This window comes from Falco cherrug, chromosome 12 (genome assembly GCF_023634085.1).
Source record: "Falco cherrug isolate bFalChe1 chromosome 12, bFalChe1.pri, whole genome shotgun sequence".
NCBI classification, from domain to species: domain Eukaryota; kingdom Metazoa; phylum Chordata; class Aves; order Falconiformes; family Falconidae; genus Falco; species Falco cherrug.
Window position 1 is genome coordinate 26,412,263 of NC_073708.1, and position 16,960 is coordinate 26,429,222.

The 16,960-nt window shown below is 36.8% G+C and overlaps 1 protein-coding gene across 3 annotated transcripts in view; it reads right to left on the minus strand.

The window, feature by feature from the left end:
- Positions 1–16,960, minus strand: part of SPATA6 (spermatogenesis associated 6) — a 45,616-nt gene that overhangs the window by 15,418 nt on the left and 13,238 nt on the right. For all 3 annotated transcript variants that reach the window (XM_055724578.1, XM_055724577.1, XM_055724576.1), the window contains 5 exons: positions 15,786–15,866; positions 12,910–13,188; positions 11,262–11,349; positions 9,471–9,511; positions 7,593–7,768 (listed from right to left, as the gene is read on the minus strand). In XM_055724578.1, coding sequence (XP_055580553.1) covers positions 7,593–7,768; positions 9,471–9,511; positions 11,262–11,349; positions 12,910–13,188; positions 15,786–15,866 — 665 coding nt within the window. The remainder of the gene's footprint in view (positions 1–7,592; positions 7,769–9,470; positions 9,512–11,261; positions 11,350–12,909; positions 13,189–15,785; positions 15,867–16,960) is intronic.

Sequence of the window (16,960 nt, forward strand, 5' to 3'; positions counted from 1 at the left end):
GCTTATTTGGACTCTCTTATTATTGCTTATCTTTCCAACATATATCTCTCTGTTGTAAACAGACCCAATATTTTCAGCCTATTTATGAGTTTTCTTAAATCAGTCTATCTCCGAATGCTTCTGTTTTTCTGCAAGAAAGGGTGCCAATAAATGACACAATATTGGAAGGATGAATTGTATGTTCTATAGGACAATGTATTGTTCATATTTCTAATGTAATTAACATTGTTCATGTTTGAATCATTACAGGCAAGAATTTTCACAAAGCTGGCTGTAACATTTGTATTAGCATCCTGAACATTTAGAATTAATTTCAAACCCCACAGCACGTATGGCAACCATACTGTTCAATTCTTTTGCATACTAGAATCTAACAAGCTATTGCACTAAAAGATCTCACCTAACTTTTTCTAAAAGAAAGCAAAATGGTTTCTGAATTTTGTTAGGGGAGGAAAGCATTGCTTTAAAAGAAACAGGAGTAAGTCTCTTAAGCAGGCAGGAACATTCATTTCCCTAACAGAGTCAAACCAGTTTGATTTACTGCGTTACAATGCATGTGCTCCATCACTAGTGGGTTTTTTTGTTCGTTGTTTTTTTCAAAACACAAAACCAATAATGACAACAAACAACCAATGATTTTTTTCTTTTTTCCTTTGAAGAAGAGAGGTAAAGGAAAGTGGTACTATTACTTTATGGCTTCCAATTAGCATTTATAAACATTTGCTAATATTGAAGAACCCCCAAAATACCTGTTTAAAAATCTGCACCCTAGGTGCAGTAAGAGTGAGTCATTTCCCATTTGACAAATAAAAGATAGACACATGAAGTCATGGCATTTTCTCTTATTTATACAGCATCTGCTGTTCTTCCAACATCCAGGTTCCTGGCACTGAGAAGCTGGAATACATTGCCCTTGGGAAATAAATTTTATGAAATTCATATGTAAGATTTCAGATCATTGTTATTAATCTTAAATTTACAAATATCCTTGGAGATAAATGTATTTACTTTCAGAAAAAAGAAAACCCGGCTTGTTATTGAATTCGTTTAGAAAATACATGGCTATGTCTGCAAGAAGAAGAAGATTTAAGTACTTAATTCAAGAACTATTAAATTTCTTTCTTCAGGTGATTTTACCGATCAATCCACTAGTGCGCGCTGTGGTATAAGAAACGTTAGCCACTCACACAGCCCAAACTTGCTTTACCGCCCCCCCAAAAATAAAAAAAAAAAAAGGGAGGAGAAAAAAAATATCAAAACCTGATGTATGACTGAAAATAGTATCAGCTTCTTCTTAATTTCCTTTTCTGTTATTGTTACTGTCTAATTTTAGTAATAACTATAAGTCTAATCCACATTTAAAGTCACAATGTTAATATTTACACCAACCACAACTCAAACTAAAATAAAATCATGCCCAAAATGTAACAACCATAATCTGAAGTGAAACCTTTTTATGATATTCTAACTCTTCTATTGGAAATATCTCATAAAACAGGCCTTATAGCACAGCTTCTTTGAGTATAAATAAAGGGATGCTATTTGCCCAAAATCACCAATAACGAGTTTCTAAAATGACTAGCTACTTATTTATGTGATTAAGGTGTCACTATCATATTGCAATGTTGAAAGGAAAGTAATTTCATTTCAATGACTGTTTGTCCTGATAAACGAAATAAACTTCTACAGCTGTATTCTTTGTCATACTTTCAATTTTCCCTGGGACTTGCAAACATTCTGCAGTTACATCAGTTTAAATTGTTTATTGATTCCAATAGATTGTATAAACACTTTGGAAATATAGCTCAGTGACCTAGAAAAAGCCAGATCAATCAGAGAACTTCTCAAGATTAATTTCAAAGATGTTGTGTCGAGTCTGATCAAGGAAACAGAACCATTTTCCCTTGTAATGTGACTAAAGGCATTTATTTTCTTTTATGAGATAAGGGGTTTTTTTTAAGGTCAGACAGACAACATCTACCTGGATACAAAAAAACCCCAACAACACCCAACCAAAACATGCAGCCAAGCAGACAGTCTTTGTGCTAAAGATTAAAGTTATTTTCATGTATAATTTTATCCATTAGGATGAAATACTCCATTAGAAATACAAACAGGATACATCCACCCATGTACTCTAGTCAAACAGCAGCTTGCGAACTTGAGAGCTGTAATAAATAGGAATTTTCAAATGTCATACAATCCAATCATCCACTTGCACATAGCAAAAATGTTAATATCACATTTCAGCAGGAGATACTAATACATTTCATATCAGCAGAATTAATGCAAAAGCCTACTGCAGAATATTTGCAATGCCTATCGTGACCCCTTCCCCCACCATCACACCTCCCAGCCTTGTGAACAGCTCTGTGCATGTGGCATCCATGAAGAATTCATCAGCTTCAAAGGCACAGACTTCATGCTGAGCAAAACCACGTACAAGGACAAACTATCAGAGGACAGAAACCAATAAGTCCTGTAGTACCAGACTCAGAATTGGAGAGAACACTACTGTAACTGGGGGGAAGAGGGAGAGAGAAATCTTAAAGCTTAGTATAATCTGAAAAAACCAAACACTGCAAGAACTTGTATATGGAACAAGAGAGATGCTCAAGAAAATCAAATATATTTAATTCTGAAATAGAAAAAAAATCCTCACATTTTATATCCAAGTAGGCATTTATACAGTGTTCACAGTAAGTGGAGAAGTTGCTTTATTCTCATTTAAGAGGACACAAAGTGGTAATTCAGTATGATGAACTTGATTCTCATTGTATGCTGATCTGTATGGAGGCATAACAGAAAGGCTGAGCTATGCTCAGGAGTTTCACTGGTCTACTTAGTAAAGGATGCAATTTTGTTTTGATTTTTCTTAAAATGACTGACAGCTATGAACCTTAGTGTAGTTGCCCCACAAAGGTGTTTTAGAGACTCTATTAGTACAGATCAGTTCCAGAATTTTAGTGAAAATATACCAACATACAAATCTTTACATTCTCACAATATGTAAGGTAAAGGAAGTAGGCTGCTTTCACAATGCCAGGATACTACTATGAAGCAGAAACAATTACACACAGACAAGGCCTTAAATCAAAGCACAGAAGCCTAAATATTTGGAAGCAGAAGCTGACAGCTTAGCTCTGTACCCATTTGCTCTCCCTTTTCAGTAAGAAGTCAAAAAAAAGTAGAAATTTCTCATCCTTTCTATACAGTTTCTCTTACTTTCAAAAGCCCTGTTTACAGTTAGGCTTTGAAGCACTGGAGATACATTCAGTGCTGGGCTTTTAAATTAATAAATGCTTTCTTCTCCCTCCCAAATTTCATATCTAGCCCTTAAAACTGTGGAAAGACACATCATCTTCGTGTAAAAAGTGAAACCTAAGTGGCAGACTGTTTCTGAGATTTCAAGGAAGGCCAATACTCCAGCTGGAGAGTTGCCCCAAAAAGGTCAAAGTTGTTTTGGTACTAAATCATGAGTATGTCATAAATGGGCTGCACCTCCTTACTCTCTTTGGAAGCTTTTCCATTAGCTCCCATCTTTTCTGAATGTATTAATTTATACACTTAAGCCAGCTTAAACAGCAATCATTTTCAAATTTACTTACCACTGCAGCAAAATAAACCAATGAAGATGACAAATAGTAAAGATGTTGGTCAAAAATTTGAAACAAGGCTTAGGTACTGCTCAGTTTTGCAGAATATAGTATGAAATAACTGACCTTCAAGCACTGATTCCAGAAATTAACTTAAAGAATGCAAAATATGTAAACTTCCCCAAGAGGTGAGACTCATAAACCCACAAGATTCAAGAACAATCTGACTACCAAATAAATTCCCCCAAAATAGAGAAATTATTTTTACGTGGTTTGAAATAAGATAGGAAATCTAGTTGCAGCCTCTCCCTAGAGCAAGCTTTTTTTAAAAAAGTCTGCTAAATTTTTTAGTGTTCTACTCTGTAGTAGAAAGTTCTCAGAACTTAAACATACACTCTCACAGAAGTAAACCCTGTCTTAAGGATGCATGTCACTCTAAAATATTAGCTGAACTACCTGTGTCTGGATTTTGCTAGGCAACAAAAATAATACTCAAGATCCTGGGGTGACACATTTCAAGATCACTGAAGCCAAAGCTTCTGATAACTGGAATTTTCAAGGACTTCCTGCAGGATCTAGTATTTCTTTAGATCTATCATTAGTAATATCTAACTTCATGCTGCCATTTCCCTCGTACTTGGAAAAAGATAATATGAAAAGATGGCAGTGAAACAACAGAGGAATATTACGAAGGGTATCTGATCCAGACAGTTAACCTCTGTCTTCAAGCAGAACTTAGGTTTTTGTTAAATTTTGTAGTAGGTAAGATCACATATCAGCAATATAACCAGAAGAACATAAAAGAAGATATTGAGCTGCACCTCACTCTGGAAACAAAAGCAAAAGCCTGCCATTCCAGAGCAGGAAAAGGAACCATTTCATCCCAAATAAAGGAGCAGTAGCTTTGCCTCTCATCATAACAGCAATGGTCAAATCCTCTATGATTGCTGTAGTCTCTTGAGCAAAGAATTTCTTTTGTGCCAGCACATAGCTCCATTCAGAGGACTTCTGTCATTACCTTACAGAATCCATCTAACTATTTCTCCTTTTCTTTATGAAAGGTACTTTGCTGCAGGTTTCAGTGCTGCAAGGAAGGTTTAGCTTGTAAATTCCCAAGAAAAGCACCATCTTTCTTCTAGGAGTCCATGAGGACACACACATACCATGAACGCAAGGGCTGGACTTAAATTTTACTTTCCTGCAGCAGCATTGAGAGAATACAGGATACTTACTTATGCACAAAAGAATATTTATCTACACACAAGCAAACAGACTGTGGGGACAAATCAACTGCATTGACATGCTGCTGGCCACACATCATGGGCAGGAACTAATGAGCGTGTATGTACCATTAGTCTGCACAAGAGCTAGAATCAAAATGGTAAGTGAAGCTGTACACACACATCACTGCTGAGTGTCAGTCTGCAACACCAGTAAATGCTTTCCTTAGGTGACCTAAATAATGGAAAAATGTAAAAATACAGTAGAAAAATAAATATTCAAAACTTTGCTGCCTTGCTCAACAGTAAATCTATTCACAGTTCTGGTTCTGGCTCAAACCCAGTGGGAAAGGGGAGAGGATTGATTCGTGGTCTCTCTAGCAGGCTCACTGGAAGGGACTGCAAACTGCTCAAAGGGATACAAAATTGCTCAGAGGACCTTATACAAGACACAAATTTCTGTATCACTGAAAAGTATCATGGTGGCTTACAACTACTCAGCAAGGCTCTGGGAAGTACTCCCAAGAATGCAGACATTCACTTTTCTTTTTTTTTAAAAAAAAGGAAAAAAAAGGAGAACTAAAGGTCGAGGTGGGGAGTCAAGTTTCATACTGACTGTGGGTTGACTAGCATTAAAAAAAAAAAAGCCTGGAAATGCTAAGCTCTTTGTCTTTGTAATTCAAAATAAAATTGAGGAAATAAGTACCAAATACTGTGAAATAAGGCTCTATATTCTTGCAAATACACTAACACTGATATTCTTTCAGTAGTACTGATTTTCTCTGTATTGCTGTGATCTGAACAGCAGTGTTTGCATGCATTGCCAAACATTGACCTCTGATCCATGTTTGTCATTCCAAGTATCTCGCAGTATACAGTCAGCTAAAACCATTATCATCTCAGCAGCATGAAATAGAGATCAAATTTTTTAGACTATGCTCTTTACCTTCTCATTTTGAATTTTTTCTGATGACAAAAGTAAATGCTTACATCTTTAACATAAAGAGATGTTACATCTCTAAAGAGCTGAGAACATTTCTTCTAATAAGAAGAAAAAATGTAATTTCACAAGACCACAAATCTCTTCTGGAGAGGAACTCATAAAGAGAAAATGCAAGAATGTTCAGATAAGTTGAAGAGTAACTGTCAGATGACTAAATGACTACGCATGTAACAGCAGCTCACAGCACACAAGACTTTCCTGCTATCAATATAACAGACCCTGTCAGCTTTAAATATATCACATTTTAAAATTCACCCTCCCTCCCCAAAACAAGTCCAGCTGAAAAAAAAGGATAAAGACCCTCACTGTTACAATATCTCTTCCCCAGACTTGGGTAACTAAGGCACAAACATTGTCAGAAGAGTGGGGAGGTAGACAAGATGACAAAGAAACCTCCACCAAACCCCAGATACATCCTAATCTCTTTGTAACAGTTTTCAAGAAATACTACTACACAGAACAACAAGCAAGCAAGTTTTCAAGCAGAGGAAGATACTACAACATCAACTTGATCTTCATGAGTATTAAAAATTCAGTCCCCATCTGCCATCTGTCATTTTTCTCTTCAAAGAAAAAAACTGAGGCAATTTTTCTATTTTGGGGGGGGGGGGAAGCAAAAAAAAAAAAAAAAGCATTAGGCTGTGTGCAGGCTGTGAAATGCACCCTGTGAGCACTGACTGAGGTACTAATGGTACCAAGGATGAAACCGCCCGGAAGGAGTGTGAATTAGCCACCAAAGTACACCTCTAAGTAGGGCCTCAGTAAACACTTTGGCATTTAGGGCAGGACCTCAGTTCAATCCTCAGCTTCTCCCGATTATTTTATGTATTTGCTTATCCAGGCCCAGCTTTGTATATAGCTTTTCTGCTCCCACAAAGCCATCTAGTAACTTACTAAACTGAATGTACAGTAGGAGCATTGCACACCAAGTACATATTCTACACAGCAGCAGGTAGGGAATACTCTCTCTGAAGGACTGGAGGATTTAAGCATGAAAAAAATCTGTTGCTTTTTGATATGTCTTCCATCTTATTCCAATGAGACACTGAAGCTGTGAGGCTTGCCCAAAATATTAGCCCAGGGATTGAAATCCACTGAACTAAGGCATGTTAGAAACTGTCTTCACCCCAACCCCAATAGAGACTACTAAGAAAACTATTTTAAATATAGCAATTAATATACACACAATTGCTGCAGAGGCCCATACATCAACTCAAACAAAACAAAATGTTAGAATAAAGCAGAAAGATCGGAAAGTAATACACTGACTAGATTAAAGCTAGTGTGTGTAATATGCTTGGGCTAGTCACACATCTCACTACAGCACAGCCACAAGTATATGCTCACAAGCACCAGTCAGAAGTCAGAAGGAAAAAAAGTTCCCAAGTACTTCCCATAAAGCCTACTTGACATGTATTTCCTGAGATTCTAATTGTCTCTGAAACAGTGAGTATTTATTTAAGTATTCTTTGTTTCAGATGGACATTGGCAACCTGAAATCTGGACCTTCATTGCTTCAGAGAAGGTTAGAAACAGATACGTCAAAGATCCTTTTCATTGCCATATTAATAGGATTGTATTCATTAAGCAGAGAGGTGATGGCCAACACAGCACCTAAGGAAAGGTCAAACGACAACATAGCTGCTGGGGAAAGATTTTTCAGTCTCTTCAGCCTGCACAGCTTCAAACATGCAAACTATATTCATGCAAGTACTGTTATCATCTGCTCATGTTAATAATTCCAGAATTTCACAAACGAAACCAAGTCATTACCTTTCCCTTAGAGAAGATCGATTTAGCACAGAACTTGGAGAGTGCTTCTGAAATGCTGGAGGTGCTGAATGCTCTAACGAACATGCAGAATGGGACTGTCTGTTGGGTGGATCTGAGATCACAGCCTCATTCCAAATACCAGAACTGCCACAGTCTTTTCCATGAGGAGATTTTGCCTGTAAAAAAAACACCACCAAGTCTTGCTAAAATTTATTACCAATATCAGGATGTACAGTTTTCATGGTTTTATTTTTCAAACCAAAATGTTAAGGGTCGCACGTATATGCAGGAATACCTACCTGCTGGGGAAAGAACAAGGACCCTTATTTCATAGAAAGAGCCCTGGTCCAAATTTAATCAACAAGTGTCAAAGGACTCTTGGTATCTAACATACCATGTTACGGCAAAGTCTACTATAGCAGCCCTTTTATCACCTTTTCTGACTGCATAAAGGCTTACCCTTCCCAGGAATCTCACAGATTCAGAATGATGTCTGAGAGTCTAAACAACGCAAACCTCAGACTTCTCAGTCTAGATTCCTTGTTGTTAGCCTTTCGGTTTTATCTCATGATTTTATGTTCCTGAAGGCAAAACTCAGGCCCATCTACTCACTCTTCACTATACTAGTTATTTCTTTCATAGTTACTCTTAACCTGAAACATAGCACTAAAATGTCTCCATGGGTTATCCCCTTTTACCTTGCATCAGGACTTTTACAGGACCTGCTTCCAAAGCTGAGGAAAAAAAAAAACCAAACCCACAACAAAATAAGTTATTCATTAGGTCTTTCCAGATTGCAGGGTTTTTCTCCTCAGCTTTGGGAATCAGCTTTGCTCAAACAAAGCTATACTATATTTCTGGCAAAAGATAAATTCTCTTCAGCCCTGATTTTGTGAGAATCACTAGTGATTAGTGGCACCAAGAACATGATGAATTAACCTGAGCTCAGCTGTCTGCATTCTCCAGTTACTGCTCCTAAAATCTACTTTCCCACTGGGAAGTTGGGGGCAGGGCAGAGGGATGGCGAAGATGACATGACCTTAAAATAACCAACATTTCAAAAGAAAAAACAAACCCAGATAGATATTTAGTATAAATTATCTATTTTCTTTACAGTTTCTCATTTACAGCCATGGAATGATCCAGAAGTGACACAACATATTAGACTCACATGGTATGCAAAACTGCAATCCTTGGTAATAAAAGTTTAAAATCTGACAGAAGTGTGCTTAACATATCAAGGTTTATCCTTATAATTCCTCTTTTTTCCTCCTCTGCCTTATCATTAGTTTTCCCAGACATTAGGAAATCTAAGAGGGCACATATAATTAAATGCTTAAACCCACAATTTCTACGTTACTTCAGGAAAACAGGCAAAAACAACAAAATGAGGATGGAAAGAATAAAACATAGCCCAAAACAAAGGAACCCGTGTCACATTAATCTCCAAATTCATTTACTAGACAAAGCAGCTAAAATCTGGGAAAGGAGGGATGTGAAGTAACAGAACAGTGGCTTGTCAGTTCTGCCAGTGCTACCTTTCCATACAATTCCAGAATCAAACGTGCTCTCAGAATGACTGGGAAGGCAAACGCAGACTGCCTTTAAAGGCTCTTCTACAGCTTTGTCCCAACCCTTAAAGCTGAGGAGAAGCAAGTTCTGTACCTACAGACATGACTATCTTATAAAGCATTGTTTCACTTTTCTATTTGTAAATAATCTGTCAGCGGGCCTAAAGTGGGTTAGGTCAGATTTAAAACATTCTTGCTTTTGATGCTACCATAGATAAAGTTTCAAAAATACCTATGCAAGACAATCCTTCTCACTCAGACCTTCCCAAGAAACAATGTGTAAACAATTGCACTTCATAGTACTCACTTTGGCTTTCTTGGGTCTGTAGCTGCCAAGAAGAGAAGGATCTGGGGAAAGAAAAAAGGTGCATCTCAGAGGAAATTAAAAGGAAAATCCAAATGTCCTAAATTTTATGAAATCTTCTACAAAATACCTTACCTGTCCTCCTAAACAGTACTAAAATTATTATTATTATTATTATTTTTACAATACATTGTGAAATCCTAAATCTCCTCAGAATATTCCAGGAAATCACTTTCTTTAGCTGAAAGCAAGGACTCCACATTTAATGGAATACAATGTTTATAATAATGAATCAGTGTACACACCGCCTTTTGCATAGCCAGAAGTGGCACATTTCGTTAAGCTATTAATTGCCCAAATCAATATAAAAATCAAGCTCTACCACTCCCCGAAATTCTCATGAACATTACACTACCTCATGATCTTCTCTGAACAAGCTTCCCTATGACCACACCTCTGCCTCCTCCTATCACCTCTTCATACCTTCCTTCCTTCCACAAACACAAGTATGAAGCCCATGGATACATACATGGAGAAACTATTAGGTCCACACCTCGTTAGGATTTCACCAATATGAATATGCACCTGATCCCTGAGGGACTGACATTAAATTCTGTCTGCCTTCTTGATCAGTTGTATCAGTCTGTACTGAACAACCCTCACACTGTGACCCAAGCCCAAAGAGGGACTTCGATGCTGTACAGCAATGTAAAGTCACTCCTCTATTAGCTACCTGTATACAAGCAAAAAAGGAATAAACTCTACTGCCAATATTAAGATTTTTAATCCTAATTAGGATTCGAATCTAATTTTTCCGGATTTTTCAAAAGTTATATTTAAGCCTCAAGACATAGGCAGGTGACCAGTGAATCCTCTAGATATTAATAGTGAGGTAGATTTTAGTCTCCTAGCCGCTGGCCAGAAACCACCAAGTCATTTTGTAAGTATGCAATGGTATCGGATGATAATAGGCCTGCTGTATTATCCAGCTAAATGCTAAGTATGACCCCAAAGGGAATGTGAAACTTTTAAAATCCTGAAGCCAGTGCTACTACAAAGAACAAATGCAAAATAACAAGTTCATAATGATTTGCTGTATAAAAATTATAATTAGTGAGACGGTGTGGTAAAAATGAGGCAAAGCACACATAACAAACAAATACTGATGAGACTCAGTAAAATCCTCATATGGTCAGACACATACAATAAACCCAAGTTTTAGGGTATTTCGTTAAATTTCTGGTCCTGCACCTTTTATTAAACCCTCACTTACTGTCAAAGAAGATACTGGAGCACATCCTGGATGCTCATTAATAATGGTAAATCACTGATCCACTACTCACAAATACTGCTGAAATAAACATTAATTTTTGAAGCAACAGAGCCCTTGAACTTCAAAGTGATCAATACGCCTGACCAACGCACCTACAGACTGTGGTGCAGATCTGCTCCACTATCCAACTCATCAAAACAGGTGGAGTGAAACAGAGCACTTGCCTGGGCTTTGGTATTTTCTACTCCTACTTTCCTATCATGTAGAACTACGTTCCAAGTTTCATGAAGTAAAGAACTAATCAAAACCACCTTTTGCAGCAGTAGCCTATTCACTGTTCCTCCTGTTCCTAGGAAGAAAGAACAGCTTTTTCTCCATAATAGACAGCCTTTCTAGTAATGAATTAAAAAATCAAAACACCACCTACCCACCCCAAACAAATTAACCTCACTAAACTACGGCAGAAAAAAAACCACCCAAAACCCAAACCATTAATAAGATATATAGGAGAAAATACTGACCATGGTCTATCCTGGTCCAGGGTTCAGCTGCGCTTTCTTGCATGGGACACCAGGTATGAAGTTTAATACCAGGACTTGGTTGTTCAACCTGAGGCAAAAATACTGTTAAAATGCTCAGTATAAGATGTATCAATTCCTATTTTTTTCTGTTTCCATTCATAAGATTACATCTAGTCCTTCCTGAAATATTTGGTTCTTACTTAAAACTATTTTCACAACACTTTGCTCCTATTATGTGTATTATTAGCATTACTGTGCATAAAACTAAAACAGTGCTTGAAATATCTAGAAAACTCTGAATATCATATTGTTCAAAGAAAAAAAAATGCAGATAGTTTCTCCTTCATCTACAATGTCTGCCGTCTTTTTAAACAATTCTTGGTATCTCATATTTATTCCAAACAGTTCAGATCTCACCAAGAAAGATCTGAATCTCTTCCTAATTAAAAAAGGTAAATTTATCACAATCTGATTTAAATCTTCATGTAACACAAAATCTCCAGGCCAAAAGAGTCCTCAGCAGTAAAGATGCCCCAAAAGGAGCATTCTCAATCTAGAAAGGCCATAACAGTCAGGATATGGTGCAATCAAAATCAACAATGAGTGTTTAAAGATGCTATAATTAAACTGTGAACTTCACCTATAGATAAAATCCAGAAGAATTGATTAAAAGTGTGTGTGTGGGGGGGGGGGGGGGGGGAGAGTTGATGAATGATTAATACCTACTCTAAATTTCTAAAAGATATATGTAGAATAAAACTTGGAAAGTAATTCTAAAATTTGACAAGATATTATTAATCCATTTGTGCATAAACTAGGAAAAATTAAATAAAGTGAGAAGTAAACTAATTAACACTAATTATCTCAAATGGCTGTGACAAGTGTCCAAAATTGTAGACAAATGATAATGTCATAGCACAGAATCAGAACAATCCCATTTCTGCCCGACACATTCAAAGTAGTTTTCTAAAAATAAAGGACTGTTGCAATCACTAGATAAATTACAAGGAAAAAAAAAAATACAAGATTATCCTCCAAAAGGCTGGGAAATATGGCCCCTTTGTATTAAAGCACTTAAACACAGTTTCTTTAAATAAGTACCTAATTTCAGAACAATTTTTCATACATAGTTAGCAAAAAGTCCTTATGCGGATGCTACAGTCTCGTTGGTTACGAACTCTAAGTCAAAGTGTTAGAGATGTAGCTCCGAGCAAAGGAAGTGTTTCAAAGATCACAGGATGCCAACATAAAAAAAGTTGAAAGAGAGGAAGTGTAAGTGTTCATAATGTGACTAGACACTCTTTCTTTAAAGTCTTATTCAAGAATCTCTAATACTAATATCAATTACTTCCAAGCTGAATTTATACACCTATTATCCTGTCTAGTGTGCTGGAAGAAAAGGAATGGGGCCTCAGAGAATTTAACCAAGATATTCATGAAAGAATTTGATCTTTGTCTGTTACTAATGCAGATAAAAGAAATTTTATTTTAGTTAATTTTACATTTAAATCACTATGTGACAGACTGTTAAGAAGAGAAAAATTATTCATCTAAACTAAGAGCTGAATGAATTTTTGGAGGAGTATTTAGTGAAAGAACAATATTTGATCTGAGCTTAAGCTGGAAGCACTTTGGAGAGAATACAAACCCGTCTAACTACAAATGGAGGTTTATCGGTTTCTCTTCTGAATTCATAAGGACCAAGGTTTAAATGGGCCAGTCGTTGCCTGGCTTCTTCTGATAGCTCACACATTCGTCTTTTTGTGTATGGAGATGGAGAACGTGATTTAGAAGCTATTGTAGGCTGCTCGTAGTTCTTTGTTGCTAAGCTGTGCCCGCTTTTCTCAGGTGAAAGAGTGTTTTTCTTTGGTAACTTTGTTTGCAGTTTTCCATTTGGGGTTGAGCGATGTACCCAATTCAAATCACCCTGAAGTGAAAAAGAGAAATTATCTGGTTTGACAGCATGCAGAACAAAGATCATTGAAAATAATGCAAACAGGGGACTAATATTTTTAACAGAAATAGACGCCATGTCTGCTGAAGTTCCCTTCACAAAACTATAATCAAACAGCAATTTAAAAACCAACAAATGTATTTACCATTTTCTCTGAAACCAGAAGGAGGTTAAAACACACATTACTACACGTTAGATGTTAAGGTTAAGTGCCTGATACTTACCCAATTAGCTTTCTCACACAGTTACTGTACAGAGACTGTAAAAAATTAAACTGAATTTTGTCACAAGTTCATTTTAAACAAGCTTTACCTGGATTGGACATACACAGATTTGAAACATTTTTTTCATCTGTTTACACTTTTCTTAAACTTTTAGAATTCCTACCCTTTAAAATAAATTACATAAATTAAAACAGAAGCCTGCTTAATAGTTTAAATTATATGCGTTGAGTGGCCTAAAGCCTCACAACAAGTGCAATTACATTCTCTGAAATTTGCATTTTCTTGGATCACAGTGAATTTACTAGTTCTTTAAAGAGTTACGATCAAGAAGCTATGTTTAGTTAAAAAAGCTACCCCCCCAAAAAAAACCAGAAACAACCCCCCCCCCAACAACTTCAAAGGCCATCTTCCAAAGATCCTCTCAAATCATGTGAATACTTTTGCAAAGGAAGAGGTAAAGCAGCTTTTTATTTGTACAACTGGCACTTGACATATAAAATATGGATTTTGTAGCTAAAACTTATAAAAAATATTGTCTTAAGTCTGAGTCGATAACTACTTTCAAAATACCTACATATAGCAGAATCAAGGAAAGTGAAGAAACAACCTCACCACCTCCCTTCCCACCAGACAGGATGGTGTTGGTGCTGTTGGTTTTGTTATTGTCGCCAGCAAAGCCTACATATCAATCAGGAATGATACCCCCTCCAAATAACTTTTTTGGTGACCAATTTCAAATTCAGGGAAACTGTTCCCAACACTGAAGTTTTGTTTGAAATACATTATCATTCCTTTGTAATTCCTGGCATTCAATGAGCATTCAATTACTCTACAAGCTTTATAGGTCAAGACACTCCTGATTATACAACTCTTATCGGGCTACTTAGTCAGCAGCGTGTTTTAACTTCGAATACTGCAGTATGGATAATTAGGTTCTTTTGTCAAATCTGGCCCAAATTCACAGGTTATAAAAAAAGATAATAAAAATGGTATGGGAAGACTTTCCTTCCTGTTAGAAGTATCTTTTCAAGCTTGAGAAAGTTAACGTTAGTCTTCAATCTGAATGTTGCATGCACTCCTTCAGTTCTGAGGACCCCAGAAACGGCGTCCAGCTTGTCTTCAAGCCCTTTCCTTTACACCCAGCCACGAACCAGGCTGAGCTTGCGTGTTTGTTTTCGCATCGACATAGTTTGAACCTGGCATCACACAGACTGTTCAGAAGCACCGTCCTTCTCACGCCTGTACTAGCACTGAGGCAGCTGGTAGCCAGCCAGAGTATGGAACTGGCCCAAACAAAACCAGACCTAATTCTCTAAGATTAATTTCAATTTCACCAGAGTAGGCTGTGCTTCTTCTGGCTTACACCAATCATGAAACTAGACCTTCAATGCAACACATGCAAATTTGATATGCCATTCATAACATATTCAGTACTTTTAAGGACATCTTAAATTTTAAATCAAACTGCCCTTATTGAAGTCACCTTCAGTGAAGTTAGTTTTCTGACAGTGACAATTGTCACTGATTTTTTTAAATTCCTTATCCAAGCGTCTCAATACCTTTCGTTTGCTAAATTTGAAAGAATCTTCTCAGATCATCAGCAATGCCACAAACTGGTCAGTTACCTAACTGTCTTTGCACACAAGCCTTCCTAACAACCATTCCGTTCTAATGATGCTGCACCATTTTCAATAATATAGTAGAAAAAGGAGGATGTAAAAGAGTAATTTTATGTGACAGCAAACCCAACCAAAATTCCGATCCATGAGACCAAAGAGCACTACCAAATGAACAAACACATCAGAGGGTTTTTCCCCCCACAGGTCTCTTCAGCTACTTCACCTTTAACTTTGCTCATGGCAGAAGCAGCATTTGCAGATTAATATTGGTGACAGTCTTTTCAACATAATCTTCATTTCCATTACTGTAACTGATACTGTTATGGAAAACAATTAAATTAATGGGTTTGTTTTTGATAATGTACCTTCTCTGACTTCACCTAGCTTTCACTGTCCTTAATTTTAAGTGTCAGTGAGAAATGGTGAAAAGGCATCTTCCCACCTACAAATACACCAGGGATTGACACTTCAGCTGATCATAGAACATAGCAGCTGATAATTGTTTCAGATTCAAGGAACTCTCAGCGTTTACTGTCATGCACCAAACCCACTCTTTACTCATACTTGATTAAAAATTTAATCAAGTTGTCAAGCACCCATGATAACTGCTTTAACCACAACAAAAGAATGAGAAAAGTTTGAAGTGAGCAGCACATGCAAAAATTGGAACCAAGGCTATCAATATTAAATCTAGAAATTAAATTGCAAACAATTAAATTATGCTAACCTGTATGTGACTCCTTCCTAGGCTTAACAGACTTTGCGTAATAAGGGAGCTTGTAGAAAATCTCAATTTTGGTGCAATTCCCTAGAAGAGAGACAATAATTGAACATCAAGCTCCAACTCAAGATAAAGGGTATCAAAGAAGTAAATGTCACCTAATGTAACAAACCATTCCTAATTTTCAGCCATTTCCTTTGTTAATTTCAGCCTTTAATAAAGATAATTAGAAAAGACAGAACAGCAATGGTAAATGTCAAGATGCTAACATTTGCATTTCTGACAATTCAATTACACATGATTATATTGCTTTCGTACAACAATTAAGGTCTGACTTTTATTTCAATACATTTTTTTGTCAAAAGCACTTTTAAAGATTTTTCATGCCATACTATATAGCATCAATAAAAATTCCAGTCATGCTCTAGAAGTTTCACTAACACTAACTTTGGGAACTTATTTATAAGTAGTCTCAATTGTGCAACCTTTTTTGTAAAAACATTTTGAAATAAGTAAATTACACTGCAAATAAAATAAATTTCTAACAATATGATCAAGAATACCCTTTAGTCTGTAGCCATTAGAGCAAAGTCTGATTTCTGTAGATTGTCTCCCATGTTCTATAACCACATACAACTTTCTCTCAGTCTCCTCTTACACATGTGGCTGCCAAGAGGCAGCCCTAGTTTGACCAGTTTGGAATCAGTGGGTCCCAGCTGGGCCTCCTGGTCAATAGCACACATATACTAATGGCCAGCAAGTCCCTTCATCTTTATGTAGCTAACAGTTTCTGTTCAACTCATCTTCTTTTACTGCAGCGATGTCTAGAAACGTAATACCTCTGAGAGCTCTATTTCCTGTTAAATTTAGCTAGAATTGGCCAACATACAAAAAAATCACTGGGTGTAAATGGCAGAGATTACGAGACACAAGTGGTATTTCCCAAAACAGCAACATTAAAAAAGGCATAAAAGAACTAAAGGCCACATATGCTATAAACAAGCGTGAATCATCTATGTGCATCTTATACAGCTCTGCAGAAGCAAAGACAGAACCAAGTGTCCCTAGAACTTTCTACCTTCTCTTCTTTCCACATGGACAGAGTTTGCTGCCCCGAGGCATCTGTGTGCATGGGCATTTGCACATGAACATACAGAATCACTGAGAAATGAAAAGGAGCT